Below are 12,931 nucleotides of genomic sequence, written 5' to 3' on the forward strand. Positions count from 1 at the left end.
AATGCTATCATACAACAGAGAAGCGCAAGAAGCACTGTTATGGTAAACATTTACTGCCAGATGCACAGCTACAGCATTTTAAGGATGCTATAGCATCTTGCTTGCTAGTGCAAGCTGCGTTACTTTCTTCAAACAACCCTGAGCTGCATCCCAAATGCTTCACAGCTGATCCCAATTTTCCTTCTTCCCTCTACTTTCCCCTCTTCCACCACGTGTCAATCCAGTGAAGAGGGAGGCTCAGCAGTGTAAACCTGCATGCAAGATTTTGGGATGACAATGGTTATGGTTTGAGGCATAATGCTGCCAGCACAACGCTAGGCAAAGGTGTGAACAGAGGGGAAAGAATCCAAGAGTACAGCTTTGAGGAGCATATGACAAGGGTGCAGTCAAGGGCTATGAGGAAGCAGATACATTAAATTGAGTAATTTGGGGGGTGGTGTGGGTGTTTATCAAAATGGTTAAGCCTTGAAGCTGAGAAAAGGGAAACACCATTAGAAAATTTAGAACAAGCAACCCAAGTTTGAAAGGTTTTCTTTCTTTCCTCTTCAGTCTTTCCCATAAAATAACTTTCAAGCTGGCCTCTATTACAGGCTGGTACTTTTTTGGTCTAGTATTTTATATGCACAGTTCAAAAATAAGCTGAAGGCATAATTCTAGATGACTTTTCATCTCAACAGATTCAGTGACCTACATGAAGTTGAATAACATACTCCCAACTTCAAAATAAGTCTGGTCCAGGTTTAACGTTATATGTATTCTCCAGTGGGACAAATAGTGCACACCCACCTTAAGGTCCTAGTTTCAACACTGTTTATGAGCTATTTGAGAAATGTGTTTTCTCCTGCATCAAGGAAATGATTGCTCATAATCACTATGCAATGTTAGAGCTCGAGCAGCATATCATTCAAACAGTGCTTCGCATATCTAGCAGGTACTCCATAGGGCCAGCTACAGCTATGGCTTATAAAATGGTCTCAATTACAATTCTATTTCACACAGTCATAACTTTTGGAAGCATTTATATCTCAGGCTGATGTTTTCCAGGACTGACCTAAACATGTTGCTTAAGCTTTCCTTGAAAGGCTGAAGTGAAGGGGGAGGAAAAAAAAGTAGTTTTAACCCCATTTATAAACACCTACAACAAAATGGCTTAAATAGGAGACCTGGCACAAGCATCTCTGGTTTTGGTTGGTTTTTTTTTAATTTTCTTAATTTCACAAGGTTAGGAATATTTTAAAATTGCCTAGTGAGCAAGCTCCTTTAAAAAAAAAAATAATCTTAGATCTTTCATTTAATATCAAACCCTGGCACTACACGAGTCGTTGGCAAAACTCCCACTTACTTCAATGAAAATGTGACTTGGCCACGAAAGGAGGGACATGAATGCATGTCTACTTAAATAAGTGTGCATTTATCACCACAGATTATTTTATCTTTCCTGCTGGAGGCAACAGATTTCTCATCTTTGGTGATCTCCAGCTTCTTTTCTCCGTTTTAGTTCAAAATACAAGACAGGTAAGAAATTAACTGCAGAAAGGATACACAGGATGTAGATTTTATAACAGACCACAGTATGCTCTGGTTATATGGCACCCAGCAGAATAGAATCCTTGCCTATTAATTAGGCTCTTAGGTGCTTAAATAATACAAATAATTAACAGTAATGCCATCCTAATGCCAAGTAAAGGTATTTCATTAAAAAGTTAACATTGTTCCAGGAGCGTTAATCGAGCCGTCTTGCACATTTTCTTCTCTCTCTTGCCAATGTAAACGTAATTCATTATTCTTCTCTATTAGCATACAACTATTGCATATGTTAGGCATACAAAATGATCACTTATTGCTGCTTGAGTGATTTTAATTTTCAGATTTCCTTGAACGTTTTTGCATGGCTACTGCAACAGAGTGCTAACCCTCGTTCCTCCTCCTTAAATTCTGTCATTTCCCTGTTGTGCCCTGCATCAGTTCACCATAAACTCTGCAATCTCTTTGTGCTCTTTTATGCATTTTCATTTACTTACCATATGTGATATAAAATAAAGTTTGAAAACTGGGTGGGGAGTGAGGGGGAGGAAGAAGCATTGTGAACAGTTTAAACAGAAAAGCATGTGCTTTAATCCAGCTAGTGTTGATAGCTGCCTGTGATCCGGTAATGCCCCAAAGGCAAAACTCCAGCCTTCAGTTGCAACATGCAGGTCCTGTGAGCTCTGACTCAAAAAACACTTCAAAAAACAAAGGGAAGGGCTAACAAAAATGACAACTGCAAGTTTATTACTCTGTCATGGCTGCAAAGGCAGTAGAGCTGCAAAGGAGGTGGCTCATTCAATAGTTCATTTGTATGCTGCTGTTGTCATGTTGTTACAAACTATTGTCACATTTTTATCACGTGTCATATTTGACAGCAGACCATAAACCAAGAATTCTGTTAAATAAGTGATTCTCACTCAGGCATTAGCCCTGGCAGACACCTGCTGGGAGAAATAATGAAACCTCCATTTTGCAATCAACCACATTTTACTGCCTGTTCTTGACACTTAATGGTTGTTAAATGTCAGCAGGTCACTGCAACTTCGTGATTTTAAGTGTCTGAGTACCCAAACAGAAGTCAGTTTTCTTTCCCCCTTGGTTAAATGCTTTTAAAGGAAGAGGAAGGTGGGGGTGAGGGAATGTATGAAAGCTTGGCAGTATTGCAACCTGGATTTGAAAAACATATTTGAAAAGGTCTGAAAAATATTCTGAGGCACCATTTAAACTGAGGCTATCAATATCCATAGTTGTACTACCTACAAAAACAAACAGCAGGGAAAAGAGACAATTCTGAAATCTGGTGACCAAGACCCCACAAAACATTTTTTTCCCTGGGTAAAATAAAGAGCTGTCAGGAGGAAAGTGGCAATATAAAGTCTCCCTGGAAAGCTCCCCAACAACCCACCTGCATCATGCCTGACTGGTGGATAGAGAGATCCAGAGCTCTGCAGTGTTAATTGAACAGGGGTGCATTAAGCATAAAGGCAAACGGAGCATGAAGTTGTATATGGATACTAACAAGCAGCGGCAAAAGGCCAATGAAACCACAGCCCTTACCTATGAGTGGGAGTTCGTCCATGGTAATGCCCTGAGATTTGAGGTGCTTCTTGATACAGGCCAGCCGCTGCACGTTGGGTCCCCAGCGCCTGCCTAGCTTGTGTATGTGCTGAATCTGTGTCACAAACCGCATTTCATCATTTAGCTTGCACTCAGGTCTCCAGTCTGGAGGAGGAATCACCCTGCACATCCCATACTTCTCTACCTGAGCTCGGACTGACTCAATGTATATCAGTGGGTCATGAAATTCCTTGGTGGAGGGCCTAAGGATGGGAATCTCCCCCAGCATCCCCCACCCAGACTTACTACTGCCCTTTTCGTGCTTTCCCATTGAGTCTTGTGGCTTGTGCAAGGACTCCGCTTGAGAGGTAGAACGATTTTCACAGGAGGCATTTTCAGTTTTGCCATGTGCTTGTTTCCCTGGCGTACTCTTTCCAGCAGTGGCTCTTTTCGGCCTATTTCTTTCCAAATTCTTCTCTGGCACTTCCTTTTTAAGATGTCCATTCAGCAAAGGCTTTTCTACAGCTGCCTTTTTGCTGGCAGCTTCTGCCAAGTTGACGGCCCCTTTCATTCTCTTGGTGGGCAACTGTATTTTGTCTATGTGATTCGTCTCTTCCAGCCTCCTCTTCGAATTGCGCAGCCCCTCCCTTAACTGTCTCCCCATCTCCTTAGTGCATGTCTTTTGGTTCAACTTGCCATTGACTTTTACACCATTAACAGCGGTATCGTTAGACTTGGATGCTCCAAGGGATAGCACCTGTTTGCGGGTTTTTGCATTGCTACTTTCTATTTTCCCTGAGATTGTGTGGTTGACAGGTGAACTGGGTTTGTGGTGATTTAGTTTGGTTTCCTTGACCAGTTCTTTCTTGGCTTTGGTGTATGTGACAGTTCCCTTTGTCACTGTTGCAGTGTACTTCACAGTTTTGGACGGTGAAGGTCTGACTTCTCTCATCTTTTTGGCACTGGCTGCATTTGCACTCAGAGATGACATTCGAGTGATCCCGTTGACTTTAGAAACCTGCAATGCCAGGAGTGTTGCATGGGGAGCAGAAGGAAGGAAACAGAAAACAGGAAAGTAAATTAATAATGTTATAATTCAGCCACAGCATCCCAATCACTGGAAGACCATATTCTGCAGTCCTGACTCCTTTCACTGTCTCTTTTTCTGACCTTTGCACACTATCTCTCTCCCATCCAACTTCTGTCAAAGTGCACACACAGTTTACTACTACTTAGCAGACAAACTAGCCGGTGTATACTATCTACTCTACGTGGAATGGGCATGTTTTGCAAAAAAAACCACATACTGAGATCCAAAAAAACCTCCTGTCTATACATACATATATTAAATATCAAACACATGTTCCCAACAGATCAGGACGGCCATAAAGGATGCAGTCTGTGATACATATGAAATCTTGGGAGGCATCTTGTTGCTGAAGACATTAATTTGAAATAAAAATGCATACAGTACTTCAATGCGTATTTTTAAAGTTTGGTATCTGGGCAGTTTTGCTGACACACATTTTATTAGCTCATATTCATCACTCACTAATGTGTCATTGCAAATTAGAACTGCTGGACTCCTCTACTTTCCATTAGACATTGAATATCGAGCTATGAAACTAAAATTTCTATTTTAACTATGAGACATGTTAAGCACTGAAAGCAATCCTCAGCTTCGAAGGGATTGTGATGGCTCAGCGCTGTCAAAGCTGAGCCCCACTACTAAGAAAATTAAGTTCAAGTTTAAACCTCAAACAAATTTCAACATTTAAACAAGTTTAAACATTATCTTCTCACCTGCTTAAACTACAGAGTGTGAAGACAAACACATCCAAAAATGAAGAACATTGAGAAAAGTGCTCAAAGTGTGAAAGCATACAGTACAATCATCCCCTCACCAGCACTTGGGTGAATGACACCATTCCTGCAAAGTTATAATACTTCCCTGTGGGATTTCAAAATCCTTGCCAAATTAGTAAGTATTGCAGCTTCTCTCAAATAAATGGAAGAACTGTAGTCACTTGCAAAGTAGGGATAAAATGTTATAAAATAGGGATCAAATAGCGACTGAAAAGATCATGATATGTTCTCGCATTACAGAAGAGGAATTGGAACTTGAGGATTCTGCATACACACACATGCTTATGTGTACACATTTATTTACTGTGTGAGTTTTCTCCTCTGTTCTCCAGAAGCTGGAGCAGGTGTAAAGCCCTTTTAAAACCCATCCATATTCCTGCCCTTCCTGTGTTTCCAAGGTAGAAACACTTCAGGAAAATCCAGTTAACTGATGAAACAAATTTTATCTTGAGCTTTCCAAAGACACAGAAGATATCATCTGGAAAGCAAACACCTGCTAACAGAAATGCATTTACCCATTTCCCTTGAAATTTAGGCAGTACTCTGTGTTTGAAATGGGGGCCTGGGTTTGACATTTACAGCGCTTATTCATGCTGCAGGGCGGACACGGGTAGAGAGCTGCTAAGACATTACCTCTGGCCTGCAGCAGTCAGAACAAGCGTTAAACATATCTGGCTTTATAAATAGCCAGAAACATTGATTACAGATTTCATCTAGACTAATAGAGAAGAATTGATTGAGAACTGGAAGGGGAAGGTAATCTGGGTGACAGTGATCATGAAATGAGTTTTCAATTGTAAGATGTGACAACAGCAGAGAAAGGACAACAGACATAAAAAGGGGGCAAACTAAACAAAACAGAAAAACACCTGCAAAAAATCTAAACTGAAGTAATTCTCACTCAGAGAAAGGGCACAAAGCAACCGCCATTATATATGCTCACGAAGTTCTCTAATGACTGGAAAATTAGGAAAGAATCACAGTAACAAGTGAAAGTACAATTATGTGACTAAAGGTAGATATATGGGAGCAGCAGAAGCATGCATGGGTAAAACCAGAAAGGCTAAGGAGCTCAAGAAACTTCAGTTAGCAAGGGACATAAAATGAAACAGAAAAAAAAATATAAAAGCCTTAAAAATACAAAGACCAAGAAGAACAGCAGAGATCAACCACCACACAAGAAAGGAAAACAAATCCAACAGTTTGGCTGAAGTGTTGGGTCTTCTTCTGCATTAGCCTTTGCCAAAAATACCACTGACTGAATACTTACCAGATATATAACATAACCAATTTCAGCAAAGGAGCTAGGAAGGCAACCCCAGCAAGCTAAAATGCACCTAGATGACTTGGGGCATGGCTCCTGAAAATAAGTTGAGGGCAGGCAGTCTACCTAACTTCAAACCCTAAAACCATGCTGGAACAAATCATCAAACAGTTACTTTGTAAACACACAAAGGGTAAGAAGATTATGTTAAAAATAGCAATAATTATAAAACCAACACAAACAAAAAAAAAAACCCACCCACAGTTTTGCCAAAGCAGTACATCAAGCTAATTTAATCATCTACTGACAGACACCTGGCTGAGTAGGTCAAGAAGCACCTCCACTTCAGTAGGGCTCCAGCCACTGTCCCACATGATATTCCATCAAAGAAGCTCCTGAGGTATGTCCCAGGCATAATTACTCTAAAGTGGCTTCACAGAGGACTAAATAAAGCCATCCTCAAGAGAAGCTGTTGTTGTCATAGTTCATTGCCATCCTGGAAGGGCATTTCAGGTGACTTTCTGCAGGGATTTGTCTTGGCCACAGATGTATTTCCATCAGTAACTTGGATTATCGTAAAATTTGCCAGTGACACACACCTGGTAAGGGCTGTAAGCACTCTGGAGACAAGGTCTAAATCAAAGGCAATCTTGCAGAACTTATTTCAGAACATTTCTACAGTAAGACGAAGTCCTATTTTTAGGAAGGACAAATCAAATACACGTAGGGAAAGAATAACACTTGAGGACTACAGTGAGCTGCAGAACTCGATGGCAGTACAAAGCACACAAATCGCTTTGAGACCTATCAAAAGCAAAGCACAGGAGCACAGGCTTTCCTAAGCAGGGCTGGTCCCAGAAATGGGCTCACACTGTAAGAAAATATATAGATAGTGGCACAAGTCTAAAGGGGCACGAAGTGCTGATGTACTTGGAAAATATGATCTTTACTGAAAATCCCACGGAGCAGGGCTTATTCAGTCTGTAGGATGACTATGGGACAACTCTGTAACAGTCTTCTGATGCATAAGGGGCATCTCTGAAAAGAGACAGTAAATCCTCTTTCCATGCTCACTGGGAAGAGTGAGAGGAAGAAAACCACTTTAATTGTCTACAACAATGATCTAAGATGCAACTAGGAAAACTTGCTCCTTAATAGAAAACAAAAACACTGGAAGAAACTGTCAATGCATGTTGTGAAGTCTCAGGAGGTTTTCAGAGGTTTTAAAGAGGTCATAGCCATATTACTGTGCAAGTCAAGACAACACCTTGGAGTGAGCACTCAGGCTACATAGAGGTACCTTGTCACTTCATCCTTCCTATGATTTTTTCTGAAGAAGTTGGGACCAAAAGCCTGAAGAGCCATCAGGGGCACTCCTTCAGCAAGGGGTGGGGTCACAGGGCCTTTGAATGAAATACAGTCACGGAGAAAGTACTCATGGAGAAAGGCAAGATCCTTGCAACTCCTCCTCTTCAAAGGAAAACATGCACCATCACCTTTAGGCCAGAATTAAAACTGACAAGATAAAAAACTCTGGAAAAACACTTTCATTAAGAAAACAGCAACTTATCACAACTGTTTAGAACTGTTAGAATACCTCCACACAATGAAAGCTTCCATCTCTCAGGGCCAAATCTTGAACTGAACTGTCCCCCCCGAGCCTCTTTTTCTTCAGACTAAACAACCCCAGTTCCCTCAGCTTCTCCTTATAAGACTTGTGCTCTAAACCTTTCACCAGCTTCTTTGCCCTTTTTTGGACACACTCCAGCACCTCAATGTCTCTCTTGTAGTGAGGGGCCCAAAACTGAACACAGGATTCAAGGTGCAGCTTCACCAGTGCCAAGCACAGGGAGATGATCTCTTCCCTACTGCTGCTGGACACACTATTTCTGATACAGGCCAGGATGCTGTTGGCCTTCTTGGCTGCCTGGGCACAAGTCAGCCAGATCCCTCTGTACAGCCTTCCTATTCTCAAGCGTATCAACACTTCTGCCCAGTTTGGTGTCTGCAAACCTCCTGAGATTGCACTCGATCCCCTCAACTAGATCATTGTTAAAGATATTAAACAGAACTGGCCCCAGTACTGAGCCCTGGGGAACACCGCTTGTGACTGGCCACCAACTGGATTTAACTCCATTCACCACCACTCTTTGGACCCAGCCATCCAGCGAATTTTTTACCCAGTGAAGAGTACACCCATCCAAGCCATGAGCAGCAAGTTTCTCCAGAAGAATGCTGTGAGGCAGACAACACCTACAGCCTTTCCCTTATTCCCTAAGCAGGTCACTTTGTAGTAACAAAGTGATTTACATTATCATTATGTGACTCGAAGTCTTGAGCTAAAGGTGAAACTAGGGATATGAATAGTCTTCTCTTTGCTTTTCAGCTATCTTTTCATTTTTGCTGACATCCGTTTGTCCTCAGGTCACTCTTTCCTCCACTCTGCTGAACACCTGCCTTGTAGTAAAAGTACAATAGATTTTAAATTTTGCTGTCTTTTCAAAATCAAATGGGACTAGCACATAGTCTTGCAGCAATTTATTTGTTGGATTTGAACTGCTTTGCATACACACTTTTGCACAGCACCTAGGATCCAGCCTCCAGACACATACACACACATACATAAACTAGAGCCAGCAAACAACTTGCTAGACAGCAACCACAGCAGTAACAGCAAAATCAGCAATACCAACAACAGTTCTGGAACCAAACAAATTCAAGTTATGCAACTGATCTTGAATTCATTCATAAAAATACTTCAGTGTTGGTATGAATTTTACGAACTAAATTACCATATTAGACCAAGAGAGGGCCCCATTGAACTACATTTCCTCTGCCCACAACCCCTCTGAAGGGATTTGGAAAGACAGAAGAGAGGAAGGAGTGAGGGAACATGTGACAAGTGCAAGGGCACACTAGAAAAGGAAGGAAGAAAGAAAGATAAGAAAAAATAGAATTTCAGTTGATTTCTAATGTTCTGCCTTTATTTCCCGTAAGACTGAACAAAACAAAACCACACACATAAATAAATGCCCATGTAAATGCACATGGATAAGCAGCAAAATCATACTCTAAATAGGAGGCACATGAGCCTGGCACCCTGGGAAAGCAAATCTCCTCTTGGAAAATACTGAAAAAGTCAACAAAGACTCAGGACAAGGGCAGGAAATTCAGCAATGCTACCATAACTGGTAGGTCTAATGTTTTGCACAAAGCTAAAGTCTTTCTGTCAGGCAAAAATGCATAATCCACCCTTAATTAGTTACAGCCACATTTTTATTTAAAGTAGTAAGAAAGTAATTATGTTCCTGTGGGTTACAGTAGAAAATTTAAATGCCAAATCTTTTCTAAAAAGAAAAATAATTATTTAAATTTAAAGAATCATCATTTCAACTTATAGCCCCTTATTTTCTGAAGCTTGAGGACAACACTCTGTAAGGCGCCTGTGTGGCATGACTGTTACTTGTACTGCATTGCTTTAGAATTTCTCTCCATTCTGCTGGAAACTTCTAGCAGTAACTCTACAGAGCAAAACCCACTTGGATCCTGGAGAAAAGTCTTCTACACCTGTCTTTTCCTTTCCAAGAACTACCTTCACAAGTAACAACAGTTTACTTTCACAAGGATTTTAACCATTCACACTTTGATGATACAACTTTAAAGCATTTCACAAAAGTGTTCTGGTGGGTATAAATAAATTACATATGAAGTGCATCCTTATGCTTTGGGAAAACTGTTCAACATCAACAGGTCATGGCAGAGCATGTCACAGCAAGGACCACAGGATGCTAGTAGTCATAAAAAAAAGAAAGCAGATAGGATGCAAAAGAAGGCAGGAATTCAAGTTGGTAACTAGGTAAGCAAAAAGGGGGGGGGGGGAGAGAATGGAAGTCTTAGAGAAGTACAGAGATATACACTGTAGATAACCTTCAGGATTTCAAATTTGACCTAGAAGGTAACACAAACCCAGTGCAAGTACAAGGCATGAAAGACTTCCTTGGTGAGAGCATCACTGCTCTTTTTGCCATTTTCATTTCCAAGCCTATGACTGAGAGGTGCCATTTAAGGCACTGATGGCCCTACAAAGTGGCAATTCCAGCTCCACTGTAGTCCAGACCAGCCTACTTAGAAGAAAACCTTTAGATGCCAGGAAATACAGACTGGCTGTAATTGGCCTGTTGAGAATTACCCACTGAAATAAAAAGAAGGAAAAAGAAAAAAAAATGCAGCAAGCTTTCTGTAGAGCATTACCCTAGCACAGGACCCTGCTATTTTAGTATCGCTTTAATCCAATCATCAAAAATAGATGGAGATATATCCTGCCCAAATGCCAGTCTCAGCCACTGAAGATTGTGCTAAACTTCGACACCATAAACTTGTGGCTAAACAGCCACAAGTCAGGCTGAGACAAACCTCTTGCTGAATTTTTTCACTGGTTTCCAAACAGGTAACATGAAACTCTAAATTACCCTCCACCTGGTATGTCCACTGTGAAGGAGGCAATATCCTGCAGCGTGTTCTTTATGCGTAAGGCAAAACATTTTTTTCCAGACTCCAAGGCTCGTGTTGCCCACATGCAATACAAGACACCTGAGAGTAATGTCAGCTTCTCTACAAAGCCAGCGAGCCCCTAAGATAACCCAAGCAGACCTGCCATACACAAAACGAGTTCATTCTTCCATATGCTGCCAGCCTTTGACTGTCAGTGAAGAGGCCAGCAAGAGTGCCAGTTAGAAAAGTTTAATAAATTGCGATGTGAACTTTACTCTTTCATACGTACACAACGGATAATATGAAGACAGGCTTGTATAGCATGTTTTATCATATTGACTTCCCATGTAGGTATCACACTTCTTTTATTCATTCTTTCTCTCTCACTGGAAACTAACGCCCTGCTGTCTCCAGAGCATACTTTTAAGGATTGCCATGTTTGCTCTGTGCCAGGCAGTGGAAAATGGAGCTAGCACCTTAGAAGTCTGCATTTCTCATGTGTCCACAGTAGGGTACAATTCATTACCTGTTTCCTTAAGTCCTGAGCCGATCTATGAAGAGTGTGGTGGTTGTTAGCAGTAAGCCCTTTCGTAGAGGAGCCAGTGTTTGTAGGAGGATGGTGATTAGCAGCAGCCTGATCTTTTCGGCTTTCAGGCTTATGTTCGCTGTTCCTCTCCTTCCCTGGTGTGGCCTCTTTGCTTTTGTGTTTTTGAGCAGGTTCTTTCTCCTTAGATGATTTGCTGGACCCATTGAAAACTGAGGAGAGAGAAAATCAGACTATTAAGGAAAAAAAGGAAAAGAATAAAAAAAAACATACAAGACAAAACTTGTCAAAGTTCAAAACAACCCAACTTTCTCTGCTGTCGGTGCTAGATATTTAGTTAGTATCTTCTTGTAGCTAAAGTAAAATCAATACAGAAATAGAAGCACTATTTTGCATATTTCTTTATATGAACAGATTTACTAAAGTATTTCCTTTTTGCTTGTTAACACACGCTACCCTCAATATCCAAATTTAAGCATACAAGGTATATTAATGATTTGACTGAAGTAAATTTAGACCTACCAGTTTGAATTTTATTTATGACAGTTTTAATTAATTTTTTGCTGTTGCAGAGAGGGAATTCTAAACATAGCCTAAACAGAAAGAGGGGTTATTTTTGCATTAACATAAAAGAAATGAAACGTTCCATGAAAAAGCATGTTCTGTTTTTATCAATACCCAAACTGCTGAACCAAACAGACAAGCTGCAAATAGAAAAAGGTACTTCTGCAAAGACAGGAAAATACTAAAACTGGTTTGGAACATGTCATAAAAAGTAATGCTGGGACGTAGGCTGAGTGCCCTAGCCTTCTGCTGAAGTGAAGCGATAAGAAGGCACAGAACAGAAACCCTACTTTTTGTACAGTTACTATTATACAAACATATACAAGTCTATCTCAGCAAGTTTTATTCCTGTCCTTCTGTGGAAATTAATTAGGAATAGCTTCTGCTCTTTTGTTGTCAGGAAACAAGAAAAGCTGGGGTTAAAAATAAACATGATGCATTTCTCTGTTTGTTTGTTAATCAAAAATGAGGTGAATTTATGTCAGAATGCTTCTTCAGAGAAGCACCTGACAGGTGCACAAGGCTTGTGATCCCACACCCACCATGACAAGTGCCCTCCTGCCTCCTCTACTCCTGGTATTTGCCCCTGCCTTTTTTGCCATGGATTAGTAAAGGATGTAAATAAGAAAATTTAGAAATACTGAGTAGCACAAGTGTCTAAAAATCATATTTATTACACACACCATCTGTTTGGGAATATTCACTAAATGACGTTATTGTTTTCTTGTGAAATGAAAGCCTTCTTTTGTCACTAAACATGATATACCTACAATACTTATCTTTTTGTCTGAATTGTGAAGCTCAGCAGTCTCTACAGATGCCCTTTAGCATCACATTAGTAGCAACAGTAATAGTAGTAATAATAAGCAACCAACAATCCTACCTACCTCCAAACCTTCCCAACCATCTCTCTACCTTCCCCCACCACACCTCCAAAAGCCAAAACTCCAGCAAGCTATTAGACAAATTTGTTATTCAGGTCACTTAATCACATTCAGTCAGTCGTAAGTGTTGAAGCAGATTATGTAAAAAATCAAATACTGCAATTGCTTTTCCTCCTCTCTCCCTCTTGTATACTTTGAGTAAGAACAAGAGAAAAGCCATCAGCACTGAAGTCA

General features: G+C 40.6%; 1 protein-coding gene across 4 annotated transcripts in view; it reads right to left on the reverse strand.

Moving 5' to 3' along the window:
• The window catches only part of JARID2 (jumonji and AT-rich interaction domain containing 2), a 224,979-nt gene that overhangs the window by 26,718 nt on the left and 185,330 nt on the right, over positions 1-12,931 (reverse strand). For all 4 annotated transcript variants that reach the window (XM_062617973.1, XM_062617975.1, XM_062617974.1 and 1 more), the window contains 2 exons: positions 11,232-11,461; positions 3,085-4,102 (listed from right to left, as the gene is read on the reverse strand). In XM_062617973.1, coding sequence (XP_062473957.1) covers positions 3,085-4,102; positions 11,232-11,461 — 1,248 coding nt within the window. The remainder of the gene's footprint in view (positions 1-3,084; positions 4,103-11,231; positions 11,462-12,931) is intronic.

Source organism: Pezoporus occidentalis, unplaced genomic scaffold, assembly GCF_034315485.1.
Source record: "Pezoporus occidentalis ecotype Australia unplaced genomic scaffold, CSIRO_AGI_Poc_V1 ctg2, whole genome shotgun sequence".
Classification (NCBI taxonomy): domain Eukaryota; kingdom Metazoa; phylum Chordata; class Aves; order Psittaciformes; family Psittacidae; genus Pezoporus; species Pezoporus occidentalis.